The 15,383-nt window shown below is 40.2% G+C and overlaps 1 protein-coding gene across 1 annotated transcript; it reads left to right on the top strand.

The window, feature by feature from the left end:
• The first annotated feature begins 5,018 nt into the window (after positions 1 to 5,018).
• LOC133792354 (protein CHROMOSOME TRANSMISSION FIDELITY 7-like) lies at positions 5,019 to 8,227 on the top strand. The gene is given in 7 exon segments (XM_062230255.1): positions 5,019 to 5,204; positions 5,313 to 5,483; positions 6,510 to 6,547; positions 6,712 to 6,979; positions 7,070 to 7,165; positions 7,300 to 7,368; positions 7,880 to 8,227. Coding segments are annotated over 7 exon segments (1,176 nt in total).
• Positions 8,228 to 15,383: the final 7,156 nt, after the last annotated feature.

Here is a 15,383-nt window from a genome sequence, read left to right as displayed (position 1 = left end):
TAATAAAGTGCAAATTCCACGAATAAACTCATTATGACCAAAAGAAATAATATATTATTACAAGAGTTCACAAGTTCTGAGTAATTTATTTTGGTTCAGTTTTTTATGAATAATTAATAATGTATTGTGACTAAACAATGAATTTCGATCTTTGTAGTAAAAATAAATTATGCATTTTTAGTTGATCACTTTTTTTCTAGTTTTTTTAAAGAACATCTCAAACCATACTAGTTAAATCTTGTTTTTTTAGCCAAAATAGCTGAAAAGTAACTTATTTTGTATTTTTCATCACTCCAAAGGACTAGCCATAATTTAGCCATTTTTTGTTCTCCAAATATAGAGAGCCTCAATTACTAACTAAACCATATTTTATTACTATTTCATCATCATTTTTATTATTTTAATAAAATGTATATTTATGAAACCAAAGTGTAATCTATAAAAAAATATTAAATTATTAAATAACTAGTTATAATAGAGAGTATTGATTGGAGATGTTAAATAAAAAATGACTCCTAAAATAGCTTTTTAGCCATTTTAGCTAAAATTTAACTAAAAAATAGAGAGCATGATTGGAGTTGCTCCAAGGGAAGGGAAAATTCATTCAATGGTTACAATGGACAAAAGTCCTAAGGTCTGGCAGAAACAGAGCATCACAAATCTCACAAAGGATATGACCCAAATACAGTACAAGAAATTGTCCCTATAGTGACGACTTATATTGCAACGTCAATGAACACATAAAACCATGAAATTTGGATCTTTTTATTGTTTATTCTTTTACTTTTTTATTAAAGACTTGGAGGGGGGATATGTCATTGCAATAGATGGCGTCGCTGTAGGTTAAAAATATCTTGACCTATAGAGACAACATGTCGTCGCAATAAGTTTCTAAATTTTTTGGAGGGAATATACAATGCCAAAATTATTCAGTATTTTCTTGGAAATAACTTATAGTGACGACAAATGTTGTCTAAAGGTTTGAAAAAAAATGGTGGGAAACTTTCCCCTCAAAAAATTTAGCACTGAAAATTGAATTTTGGGAACTCTCTAGTTGTCGCTATAGGTTGTTTTCATTAATGAAAATTGTCTGTTTCATCTATTGAGACGACATTTATTTGCTCTGTTGTGACGACATGTCGTCACAATGGGGTTGCAGGACATAACCCAGCTGGGCCACCTTCTTCCCTCATTTTCTCTCAAATTTCAAAGATGAAAAAACGTCCCCTTCGCCATTTTCAGCAAAGGACCTCAACCTAGGTCCCCTCCGCCTCATCCACGAGCCTCTAATGTCTCCTCTATGCATGTAATCGTCCCCTTGTGGTTTTGTTAATTTTAGAAATTGTATATTGTTTTTTTTTCAAATTTGTGTATCTTTGTGAAATAGATGAATGTATCTAAACTACATTAGAAAATTAATTTTATGTTAAAAAGTTTAATATTTATTGAATTTTAGATTGTATGTATGTTAGAAATTTTAGATGATAAAAACTTTAAATTCCTATTAGTTAGGCTGTTAATTTTAGATGATAAGAATATTTTTGAATTGGTGTTGTAGATTATAGTTTATAGGGAAAATACCAATTTGGCCCCTGTGTTTTGCCCGAATGCTCGATCGGCCCCTATATTTTGTTAAATGACAAAACAGACCATGTGTTTTGCAAAACGGATCAATTTAATATCCTGAGCCCAATTTTGGTCAAACTATTTTCAAATATGACCAAAATGCCCCCAGATTTTTGAATTAATGAAGTTATTAAATAATTAAAAATAGATTTTAAAATAAAAAATGGAAAAAAGCATTTATTTAATTTTATTTTTCTTCTTCTCTTTCTCTCTCCTCTCTCTTCTCTTCCCTCTCCCGATCTTCCTCACCCTTATCCAGAAAAATCCGCTTCTCTCCATCTCTCTCATCTTCACCTCCACTCATTCTCTCTCTTTTGTTTAACATTTATATCTAAACTCAACAATTGGATCTTCAAAATCATGCATTCAAAAATTAAAATCCAAAATTATGCCAAAATCATTCAACACCCAACCATCTCCTCCAAAAGCACACCCATAATTCAATAATAATAATAATAAAATAATGTACAAAAAATTCAAAGAACGAACCTATACAAACCCGTTGCTTGAGCCCCTGCTCTTCCAACCTTGATCAACTCCTGCATCTCCAACCATGCCACAACTCAGCCCAGCCTCTGCGGTGGTCGCCAATGACAAGCTTCTGTCATTGACCTATGCAGACGGAAGAATAGGAGAGTGGAGGAAAAAGAAGAATAATAGAAAAAAAAATTGAAGATAGTCCTATACACATCTCTTTAAAAAAGACACACCCATACCCAAAGAGAGACCTACCATCAAGGGAATGCAGATCTTCTGTCGTCAAGGGAGCCAAACAGCTTTGCGTGATCTACTATCACCGGCATGCCTCTTCGTCGACGTTGTCGTACTCTGCCACCAACTCGCTGTTGGATAAAGCTTATACATGATCTTTATTTATTTTCATGTATATCTAATATTAAACAAATTAATACGAGATAGCCTAAAACATGTTTCTAAAATTGAATTCAAAGAGAAACAAATAATATAATACTTACAGTATACGCAGCGGAATTAAGAGTCCTTCCTTCAGTTTCTCTAACTTTTGTATCCTCTCTGTCGCAGAGTATTACCAAGAAACTGAATCGATCTTCTATTTTCTTCACAATCTTCCAATGTATCCTCAGAACCACCTAGACTAGTGTGGGAAATTCTCAACCCATGAGATAGATATAGAGAGAAGAAAAGAAAATAACAAAGAGGTTTAGAAAAGGACTTGTAGAGAGAATATAAAACTATCAGAAAATCTGACTTGAGACTTATCAAACTTCTCCTACTGACCTCTCTCTAAGCACTCATTTTATAGACTCAATTAGGCCATTCAATTTAATTAAAAAATCAATAAAATAATAGCCATTTTGAAGCCCTAGGTTGAAATTATCCTGGGCTATAGGCCCGTGAAATTTCCCATTTGATTATAAGCTCATTGGACTTAAAATCAAGGCCTGTATTATTTTCTATTGATTTAATTAATTAAATAATTATTTAAATCCTTTATCAAATTAATTATTTATAATTTGAACCTTGATTTAAATTTATTTATTAATTTAGATACCAATTTATCTTAATTAATAAATCTGCCATAATTTCTCTTTTCTTCTCAAAATTACATAACTCTGTGAAATTATCCAAAATTGACCTGGTCAACTTTGATAATTCTAATTGATGATTAAATCAATTAATTGAGACTATCTAGATGATTTTATCCAAGGTACAATGGGGACCATGGGCCTATGAAATCAAGCTCCAATAAGTTATCATAAATCTAACAAATAAATTTACTAACTTATTAATTCCTCGTGACTCTACTATAGACTCGGAATTGCACTCTTGAATTCATAGAACGCTCTATAACAAATATAGATACGCTATTAATTATCCATTGTTACAACCATAATTGTCACTCAATCCACTATAGACGGTCTACAATGAGATAGGACTAAAATACCGTTTTACCCCTCATTGTATTTTATCCTTAAAACACTTAGTTCCTTGTAAATGATATTTCAGTAAACTAATTTAATTACTGAAATGAGATTTCTATCATTTAATACCTTGAACCAAACTAAAAGGAAACCATCGTTTCACTTCTTCATCAAAAGTTATAGATGTTCATATCTATGATTAACACTCCCACTCAATTATACTACCGAGTTCCCAAGATGTAAGTATGGGCTAGTCCGTAGGGTAAGCTGGTAACGAACAAGTCAAAGAACTCAAATAATACAATTAGTTAGAATACTAACCACTCAGAATTGAGATTGAATTGACCTATGGTCAACTATATGATATGACTAGAATAGATAATAACGATATGTTTACTTATCTTATCAACTGTCAATATCGGTCCTGTCCGATGTAACAAATACATCCGATCTTATCTACTTTGCTAATGTTCTGGAAAAGAACATAACATTGTAATGTGTAAGTAGATCATATCGTAGATTGGCAAGTCAATGTAAATCTGGTGCACTGACTAATCTTAGGACTAACTTATTTTGAACATATAATCATATTTATATTCCACTGTGATTACGTCACTATAAATAAGATTAGCTATATGCTCGGGATTTAATAGAAGTTTATATTAAACAAATAATCATGAAAATAAAACATGCGAGCAAAGTGATTGACCAAGTCAAAAAATGATTTCTATTCTTTTATTGATAATAAAATGAGATTACAAAGAATTTGGGTTTTAATTAGGGCATAAAACCCCAACACTCGCAAGCCCAAATCAGAAACCATCAGATCTGCCACCAACTCGCAAGCCCTCAGATCAGCCACCAACCTATAGAAAGAACGAAAGATGAAGAAGAGCTCCGACCAAATCTAAAGAAAATTAGAAGAATGTGAGGAAGAAGAACAAAAAAAAAGATGTAATTGTTAGGGAATCTCCCCAATCAAATGGTTGCCACTTAGCGAAAGCCCCTAGCAGGAGCAAACGACTTAACCCAGGATGGATACTACCTGTGGGAGAGTTGTCCTCAAGGGATTGTTGAGTTAGATGAATTAAATTTTAGAAGCCTTAAGGAATTGGAAATTTGCTTCAGACCACTTATCACCACCACTTCCAAGTAAGGAAAATTGCTTAGAGAAGAGGACAGAGTACCTTTCATGTAAAGGGTACTATCTTTCTCTGGTCTCTGCAACTAGAGTGTAGTGACTCTCCCAGCACTACACCAAATACCTCTTTTTATAATACATAATTATAAGCTAATTGGAAAAGTATTATAATAGGTAAGCTAAAAATGAGAAGGCGGTAAACTAAATTTTAGAATGGAGGGAAAAATGGCTGGGTACTTTTGGGTAGCTCACTTAATTAATGTAAAACCCTTTTTTTTTAGCAAATGTAAAAAGTAAAGTCATTATTTCCATCTAATTCCTCTCTGCTCTGCTGCAAGAGTTGCTCCGAAATGGAGGTTGGAGAAAACACACTGTACCAGCAACTTCATAAGCTATCAGGGGTGAAGTCCGAAGAAGCTCTTGACCAATTGATTTCTGCTCTCTGGAAAACCAGGAAGACTGGTCTCCGTGGTCACCATGACAAGTCCCATTTCCAGACCCTCCTCAATCTCCCTTCTCTCTCCGACCTCGACCCTGTATGGAACCACTTCTCTTTTCTTCTTAAATGGAGTTTTTTTCTTGGTGGGTTTTTGTTGCTTAGTGTTCTTGTGAAGAAAGTTTTGATTTTTGTGGTGCTTGAACAGGTTTTGGCATGCCTTTGTTCGATGATTAGAAAATGCGCCTATGGAAACTTCAGTGGCGATGATCTTCTTAAGCTTGTTTCGCCTGATTTGCCTGTTGATCTTCAGCAAATGCTTTTGCTTTTGTTCCAGAAGTATCGGAGTCAGTGGAAAGATGATGTTTCAAAGGAACAGGTTCCTCTCTCTCTCGAATCTCTTGCCTTGAATCAATATACTTGATAATAGATTTCAGCTTTAATGTACACAAATTATAGCCATCTTCAATTTCAATTATGATATTTCTTATGAAGAGTCTAAACATGTGCTCTAACTATCTTTGATAGACAATGCTCTGTTGATTCTCCATGATAAACGTCTTATTCCTCTCCTCAGGGTATAATTTGCTGTCAATTTTATCTTATTTTTGAAGTAATTGATTAGTTATCTCTTCTTTTATTTTGGAATCAATCTTAAATGTATCGTTTTCTTGTTAATTTAGCATTTTTTTTTTTGCTTTGTCTAACAATATGCATGTTTTAAATTTTATAAGTATCAGACAGCAAAGGAAAATTTTGAGTTGGCTCTAGAGGCAGACAACTCAATCACCCATGCCAGATATTGGTTGTCCAGATTGCATATGAAATATCATGTTCCTGGAGCATGTAAAGCAGTGTAAGGAGAATTTTATAATTGGCCTTTTTGTTTATCGGCTTACCTTTTCTGATGTTGGTGATGATCTGTACTCAATTTAAGAGATATCATCACTGTTTTAATGTTTCAAAATTCAACTTTGGAGAAGAAAAATATATGGACTCTCTATCAATAAGAGGGTAAAAAGATGATAGTCTAGTTTTGGGTATGTAAGGATCTAGCCATGTTAATTTCTTGACTAGAGATGTTAAAGTTGTTTAAGATAAAATTCAATATTTTGTGAAGCAGCCCTCTCTATGTTATTAAAAAAATAGAAAATTTTGGAAATAGTTACAAAAATGGTTTCTTTTTCTCTAGAATGTAAAATGATCAAGAAAGAAAATTTTCAAAATTTCAAGTTGATATGGCCCCCAATTTATTACTCTCTCTCTCTCTCTCTCAATTGTTGATTAATTTTATATGCTCATAATTTTTTCTTTATATTTGAATTAATTGTCAGTTGTTATTATTTTCTCTAAATCACTATATGCTTTTGATTATTTATTTTCTCTCTCTTTTTTTTCATATCAGGGGTGCTGCATTGTTAGTAGAAGCTGCGACCCAAACAGGTATTGCTTTGTGTTTATATATATATTATATGGATGTATATATAAGTAAAGCTGCAAAAAGTGAAATTGGAATTGTTGATTTGCATTTCAGTTTTGAGTTTTGGGAATTCTGTAAGTTAAACATTGGTGTTTCACCACTGACATTTTTTTTCATTGATATGAAGTGGGGAAAGGGAAAAATCCAAAGATGGCCAATGGCTGGAAAAAATTGTTTATGGTAGTATCACTTCGAAGTCTGAATTGTTTACATCAAGGAAAACAATGGTGAAAAACAAGAGAAGTTATGCCCAGTACCATTTAGATTTGGGTCAGTCTGATTTTAACTTTCATAGTTGTTCCACATGTGGTTTTAAGTATTCTCCTGGGGATGAAAGTGATGAGAAGGCTCATAAGGAATTTCATAAGAACTATACCCATGGAATTCAGTTTAAGGTATAAATCTTTGAAATTTATTTTGAAATGCACTTGTTGTGGTGATTTGATTATTTCTTATATCAATATTATTGATATTTAATTTTGCAGGGTTGGTCTAGTGAAAGGGTTATTCAGATGCCTACCATTGAAGGTGGTCAGATTGTTATGGTGTTGGATAGTGATTCTACTGCCCAAAAGAAGAAGGTCTGGATTGAATATCTATTTTTCATTCAGGTCAAATAAATGTTTATGTAATTATAAGGAATAGTGAGTTTAAGGGGTATTTAATTCGTTTAATAAAAAGTGACATTTTCTGAATGAAACATTATGGCTTGCAGGTTGTGGAAGCTATGAATATGATGGGGATTGAGCTTGGAAGTGGATTTATTTTCCTTAAGTTTTGTAAGGTGATATCCTCCCACTTTTACTGACTGTTTAGAATAGTCTTTTTTACTTTATTTTTATGTCAAATGCACTTGGATTCTTAGAACATATGCAGCGCTAGAGCCACTGCAGTTGCAAGGTTTAAGTGGGTCCATAAATAATATTTATATGAAGATTGCCTACCAACGTCGCCTCTGTTGGGCAACCTTGCCAACCCTTTATTTATTTATTTTTTTTTTTAAAAGCTAATATTTTAAATAAATTGTCTACTTTTGGCAACCAATGGTGTTGCTACCATTGGAGATGCCCTTAGTTACAGTTCTCCTCTATGTTTTATCAAACTTCTTCTAATTTGCACTTTTCATTCCTTATCCATAAATCATAAAGATGTCTAGAACTTATTTCATGAAGTTCATGATAATGCACTTGGATTCTCTCTGATTTTTTTTAAAGAAATCTTCAATGTCAGTGATATGTGCAATTAGAGTTGTTTTGTTTAAACATGAAATTAGACTTGTTTTACTATTCTTGCAGGTCTTACTGTTCATTCTATCCAATAGGGTAGCTGGATGCCTAATTGCCGAACCAATAGAGAAGGCATTCAAAGTCATCTCAAATTCAGCAGACAATGATGCTATTAACACAAAAGAACAAAGAACCAAACCAACCATCCTCCAATTTGGGGATATTAGTTTTCAGAGGGAGACAGTGAAAAGATCTCATTCTACTAGTAATACTAACCTGTTGGATGGAGACCTTGGTAGCACAGTTGTTTGCGAGGAGATAGCAGTGCTTGCTGTCTATGGCATTAGAGCCATTTTTGTGTCTCCTGTCAACAGAAGAAAATGAATAGCCACTTAGTTGTTGGATGAAGTGAGGTAATTCTCTTATGTTTAAGATATTCACTTTGGCAAGTGATGACCAATATATGATTTTTTGTAATTTTTATTTGTACGAGTGCCAAATCTTTGTTTGAGAGAGAGAGAAACTTTACTTTTGATGTTCTTCAACTTGTGTCATTTTGATGTTTTGAAGTTTACACTTACATTATCTTGTGTATAGTTTTCCTTGTATTGAATTTCTTCTGCTAGAGCAACCTAATGAGCAGGTGTTTCTAAATGCTAATACAGTACTTGTCTAAGAGTTTTTAGCTGTTGAAATGCAGCTATCACCAATACCAGTTGTGTTCTCTCAGGCAAAGGGATCATGTATATGGGATCCTGAAGACAAATGGTAATCAGATTTTCTCTCTACTTATTCTGCAGTTAATCAGGTAGAAAATGTTGGGAAATTGTGTTGTCATGTATATATTTGTTACTTGATGACTGAATTTGTTTCTATCTGAGCCACTGCTGCAGTTTTTTATCTATTCATATTTCAATGTTCTTTCTTTTTTTCTTTTCAATGATTTTCCATTTTCCAACTTGCTTATTACTATGACGATTGCTATTTTTTCTTTATCTCAAGGAAATGCAAATTCATAGAAGATGTAAGGCAGGAAATTTACTGATATTCAATTCAATCGAATTTATATGAATGACCAGTGCCCGTTTGTGTTTTTCATATGAGCTTTTATGGGTTTTGATTTCATAACTTCTTGCTATAGGGACATTGTCATCCAAAAATCATGAAAGCATTACAAGAATAGGCAGAAAGGCTCACCCTTAGCTCTCGAGCATTCCATAATGATAAATTTCCAATATTTGCTTAGCGTCTAACAGAAATGTTCGGATATGACATGGTGCTGCCTATGAACATTGGTGCTGAAGGTGTAGAAACAGCTCTGAAGTTGGCCAGGAAATGGGGTTACGAGAAGAAGAAAATTCCGAAAGGTAAGGTAAAGTTCAGGGAGATTATATTTAACACATACAAGGTCATCTCTCTATGTCTTAGTTATTTTAATTGCTGCTTAAACTGAAGAGATTTACAAATTGAGGCACTAAGTTCAGCTCAAAATATTTACTGGCCTTTGTAAGCAATGATTGGGTTAAGCTATTATTTCAATGCCCTTGCTAATGTATTTTTCAAGGATAAGAAGAATGCTTTGTAACTGCTGCTTATCTTAGCTGTTGTGTGGAGCATAGTTTTCACTTTGCATTATTCTTTTCTTAAACTCGTTTAGTTATGGATTTTTCTGTTGTCTGCTCATTACAAACAATCGGCATTCAAACTTGAATATTCTAATTGAAGAATATTGAAGAAAAACTATCGGTTGCTGATATGAAGAACCTTCTAGTTTTTGTTTAGATATTATCTTGCAGATCCTTATCATGTTAGCATTCAGATATTGTGTTCTCCTCCTATCTTATGTAACTAATAAGAATTTTCTATCTGCATTTATGGTTATGCCTAAAACTATCCTTCTAGTTTGCTTACGCAACATTCTAGGGACAAACTAAAATTTTGTTTCTGATTCATACCTTTTTTCCTTTTTCATGAGAAAATATCTCTTATTCACACTGACCATTGTGTATGCTATCATCCTATCATGCTGCAGATGCTTCCATGGTCGTATGTTAGGCGTCATCTCAATGAGCTGTACTGAAGCTGTTATCCAGATTTCCGGATAGCGTTTAGATGGATATCCTCGGGGAAGCAGAATTATCAATGTCTTTCACAGTAGGTGACCAGAGCTCGCGGATGGACAGAAAGACTTCGCCTCTCCCGTTTAGTGTCCGGATTACTCTTTCAAGCAAACGCGACACGGAAGCTCGTCAACTCTCCCGAACTCCCGAAGGGATATCCTTCGGGGAAGCTCCTTCCAGGAGAAGCTCTTCAGGTTGCCTTCACGGAAACAGTTCCGTGCCTCGCACGGAACAAGACTAAGCGGTTGAGTCATGGAGGAGGCATAGTTGGAATGATATCCGCCTGACACAGAATCCCGCCTGACACGCCCGACAGGTCAAGGCCGCACACATCCCAGCACGCCTAAAAGTACTATTTCGCCTACTGTTCCGCTGACAACTTGGAAAAGACGGCTGCCTTTGTGCATTCCCCATACTTTCACGTAAATATACCCACATAGAGCCTGGTAGCCAGGCGACTATGGTAATTGTATCTCCTATTTATGGCTGGTGTAATTAAGACTCATGTGAGTAGAGAAAAACCCTAATCCAAAACCCTAGCTATAAAGACCCCCTCATTTGACGATAGGGGGACGGCCAACAAATCACATAGCAAGAACTCTACTAAAATCTTTCTAGCTTCATCTTCTCCAAGAGAACCCGAGAGAAACACTGTGAGGTTGTGAGTTTCTTGTACACCAGCTGTTTGACTGTTATTCTCTACAAGTATAATAACATCGACTCGTGGACTAGGGCTCGTTAACGCCTGAACCACGTAAAAACACTGTTTGTTTATTTATATTTATGCATTTCTATAGTTCTTATATTTTTATTATTCCGTTCGTATTCGTTTCCGAAAAACTCGGTAATCATTTTGGTGCTTTCATTGAGAGCTGTAGGAAGTTGTTAGTCAGCTCTTTTTCTTCGTACTGAAAAGATGGTGACTACGAGAAAATCTGCGGTTGAGAAAAATGCTAGGGTCAACCCTGATACTATGATGGAAGATGTGGTACAAAACAAACCCTCGGACCACCACGGTGAAGACCCGACATCCCGCCAGGATCGGGTCAGTACTGAAGATGCGACATACTTAGAAAGCGAAGAAGAGTATGTCCGAGACGGTTACTACAAAGACGGCTACTACTACGAGAAGGATCCAGAACTGGTCCAAGTAGCCGAAGAACTGGTGGTCACTAAGGCCAAGCTTGCTGAGCAGGAGCGCGTCTCCGAAAAAATGCAGCGCATGATGGAGCGCCTCCAGAGCAAGTTCGGAGACCTAGGCGACTCGGACGAGGATGCCTTTGTTCCAGGTGGTGCTGATGCCACCATGCCGGATCCAGCCGCTGCTGGACCATCCAAAGCCGCCCCTAACAAGGGCAAAGAAAAGGTTGGGGAGCCTGCACGCACTAACACCCCTGCACCTCCTAAAGGCGTGGATCACCAGGCCGACTGCCCCCCCCCCCCCCCGCGCGCGCAGAAGGTCTCTGGCGCTTCTAAGCCCAGACGTCCTTCAGCCCCAAGGGGGCACTCTGTGCCTAAAGGGCCCGGTGCTAAGGCACCCAGGCCTAGGGGAAGGAACAACCGCCCCAGTGATTCCATCAACCAGGACTGTCGGGCTGCGGACACGCACTCCGAAGATAGCTGGTCCACGGTGGACCTAAGAAGAAGGTTGGAGGCCAAGTATGAAAAGGCCAAAGGAGAAAAGGCCCGGCCTCGCGGAGATGACCTGCGGAATCATCTTAATGACAAGTTCCGGGGACGCGACCTCCCGGAGAGTGATACAAAGAGGCTCGAGGAGCAGATCGCTGCCTTGACCAAGCTGGTCCGGAAGCAAAGTGGGGCCTTGTCAGACTCCGAGGAGGAGGACCCGGAGCCATGTATTCGGAGGATCGCGGAAACGTCCCTCCCGGATAATTTCAAAATGCCTCACATAGAATTATATGAGGGGAGGACAGACCCGCGCACCCATCTAGCTAAATACAACAAAATGATGCAAGTGGCGCGCGTCAGTGAGGATGCCAAATACATGTGCTTCTCACTCACCCTTACCAAGTCCGCGGAGGACTGGTGGAAAAGATTAGCTCCCGGATCCATCCACAGTTGGAAGGAGCTACAGTCCGCATTCAGAAGGCAGTTCATTGCTGCCCGAGACCACGACATGGAGGTTGGTTCCTTAACCAACATCAAGCAGCTACCCAATGAGAACCTCAAAGCTTTCATTCAGAGAATGATGGAAGCTGCTGCTAAGACCAAGGTCAGCGACGACATGAAGTTGATCGCCCTTCAATCGGGCCTTACTGTCGGCTCCCTGCTATGGGGGGAAATGCAAAGGAAACGGGCAGAAACGCCGTCCGAATTCATGTCAAGAGCTCAGGGAATCATCAACCTTGAGGATGCCTACCAGCAGGCCTTTGGAGTTCCCCCAGCTCCGACGCCTTCTGTGACTGCGCCGAGCTTTGCTTCGCAAGCTCCCGCACCAGCCCTCACGCTTCCAGGAGCCCAGTTCACTCCAAGCGTGTATGGGCCTTCCGCGTCTGCTCAGACGCCGAGTCAAACCCATTTCTCTGGGTACGAAGCTGTACAAACAGGATGTAGTATCGCTCCCGGACCGTCGCAACCGCAAGCAGATGGCCCAGAACGAAATCTGAGCCAATCGCGGAATAAACGAGGCGGAAGAAACCCCAACCGGGGAGACCATTCAAAGAAACCCCGGAAGGACTATGAGCCCAAGTTCACGGAGTACACCAGTTTAATAGATTCGCGAGAGAATGTCTATCGGGCGACCTGTAATATGGTCAACTACAGGAAGCCCCCGAAAGTGTCTCACGGAGGAAGGCGTCCGCGAGACTCCAATAAGAAGTGTGAGTTCCACGGAGACGTGGGGCACACCACAAACGAATGCCTTCAGCTGAAGGATGAGATCGAGTCCCTAGCAAGAGCGGGACCCCTCGGTCAATGGGTGAGGATACCCATAATCTATCCCGGACAGGGAGTAGTTCACGGAGCTGCATATTCTCCGGGACAGAGGGGGACCGCTAGCGCTCCTGGAGCCGGTCACCCCCAAGCTCCTGGGTCTCAGTTCCCAGCGCTCCCTGCTCCAACCCCTCCGGCACCCATTGCCTTATTGGCTCCGGGACCCGGAAACCCATATCCGCCCGGCCTTGCTCCGCCACCCGTTGACGGACAGGTAGCCACCATTTCCGGAGGACCGCACCTTGCCGGAAGCACCCGCAACTCCCAGAAAAGGTACTTGAGGGAGTTAGAACACACCGGAGAGATGTGCGCCTTGGTTCAGTCACCTGTTCAGCGTCCCCGAATGATGGATCTTCCCATCACATTCACGGAAGATGACGCCCGACATGTGCACTTCCCCCACAACGATCCCCTCGTCGTGGAAGCCCAGATTGCCAATAAGAAGGTATCACGGATCCTTGTCGATAATGGAAGCTCCGTAAATATCCTCTTCAAAGCTGCCTTCCACGCTATCAGATTAACCGAGATAGACCTGACCCCATGCCCCATCCAGCTTCAGGGGTTCAATGGGGATGCACTCATGCCATTAGGCAAAATTCAACTTCCAGTCACCCTCAGAGGAGAAAGCGACGCTTGCGCCTTCAAGCACTGCACGTTTGTAGTGGTCGACTGCCCCACGGCGTATAATGCTATCCTAGGCCGACCGGTCCTAATCGATTGCGGGGCCATAACCTCGATATGCCACTTATGCCTGAAGTTTCCATGCGACGACGGGCGTATTGGCACCCTCCGGGGAGACCAACGAAGTGCACGAAGCTGTTATAACGTCTCCGTCCGATCCGTCTACACGGTCCAGGAGGCGGTTGTTGCCGCTCCTTTAGCGGGAGATTTACCTGAAACTGGGGGTGCCCAAGGGGCGTGCGTTGACGAACTCGACCCTAGAGTGGGGGTCGAGAGAGCGATAGAGCCGATGGAGGAAGTCGAAGAGGTGATCCTCAACCCGGGAGATCCCACCAAAGTCATTCAGGTAGGGAAAAACCTTCCATCGGCCATTCGAGAAAAGATCGTGGCCACTGTGAAGAATAATCAGGATATCCTGGCATGGTCCCACGTTGATATGACGGGGATTAATCCCAATGTTGCGTGCCACGCACTCAACATAGACCCATCTGCAACTCCAGTTCGCCAAAAGAGGAGGCCGTTAGACCCAGTGAGGGCCGAAGCAGTCAAAGCTGAAGTGGACAAGTTGATGTCCATAGGCTTTCTCCAGGAGTCACACTATCCCGTGTGGTTGGCCAACCCGGTTCTTGTCCCGAAACCCAATGGGTCTTGGAGAATGTGCATCGACTTCACGGACCTAAACAAAGCCTGCCCGAAAGATTGTTTCCCTCTTCCGCGAATCGATCAGATGGTAGACGCTACTTCCGGGTATGAACTCTTGTCCTTCATGGATGCGTACTCCGGATACAACCAGATCAAGATGCATGTCGCGGACTAGGAACACACCAGCTTCCTCACGGACAAGGGTGTCTACTGTTACATGGTCATGCCTTTCGGTTTGAAGAATGCTGGGGCGACGTACCAGCGTCTAGTAAACAGGATGTTCAAGGACTAGCTGGGGAGGAACATGGAGGTGTACGTAGACGACATGTTGGTAAAGTCCAAGACCTCCGGGGACCACAGTGACGACCTTGAGGAAGCTTTCCCCGTGATCCGAAAGTATGGAATGAAACTGAATCCGAAGAAATGTACTTTCGGGGTCTCGTCTGGGAAGTTCCTCGGTTTCATTGTCAGCTCCCGCGAAGTGGAGGCCAACCCTGAGAAAATTAAGGCGTTCATAGATATGCCTTCCCCCCGGAAGCATAAGGATGTCCAAAGCGTTACCGGAAGGATAGCTGCGCTCAGCCGCTTCGTATCTAAGGCCACTGACAAATGTGTCCCCTTCTTCAATGTGTTGCGAGGAAACAAGAGGTTCGAGTGGACCCCCGAATGCGAAGCAGCCTTCCAACACCTCAAGGAACATTTAACCCGAGCTCCCATTCTGTCCAAACCTGTCGAAGGAGAGGCGTTGTTCTTATACTTAGCTGTGACAGAGCACGCAGTGAGTGCCGCTCTCGTCCGGGAAGATGGCCGTATCCAGCTCCCTGTGTATTACGTAAGCAAGAGGTTACTGGACGCCGAGTCCAGATATTCAATGATCGAAAAACTCTCCCTCTGCTTGCTAATTGCTTCGCGGAAGCTAAGGCCCTATTTCCAGGCGCACACCATCAGAGTACTCACCAACCACCCTCTCCGACAAGTCTTGCAGAAGCCCGAGTCTTCTAGCAGATTGCTTAAATGGGCCATGGAACTGAGCCAATTTGACATCCACTACCAGCCACGTGTTTCCATAAAAGGACAAGCTCTCGCGGACTTTATTGTGGAATGCTCAGGAATGAATGACCTCCCGGAAGATCCTGTCCCGGAACTTCCCACATGGAAGGTCTATGTAGACGGAGCCT

This window comes from Humulus lupulus, chromosome 7, assembly GCF_963169125.1.
Source record: "Humulus lupulus chromosome 7, drHumLupu1.1, whole genome shotgun sequence".
NCBI classification, from domain to species: Eukaryota; Viridiplantae; Streptophyta; class Magnoliopsida; order Rosales; family Cannabaceae; genus Humulus; species Humulus lupulus.
Note: the sequence above shows the minus strand (reverse complement) of the source record. Positions and strands in the feature narration are given on the sequence as shown.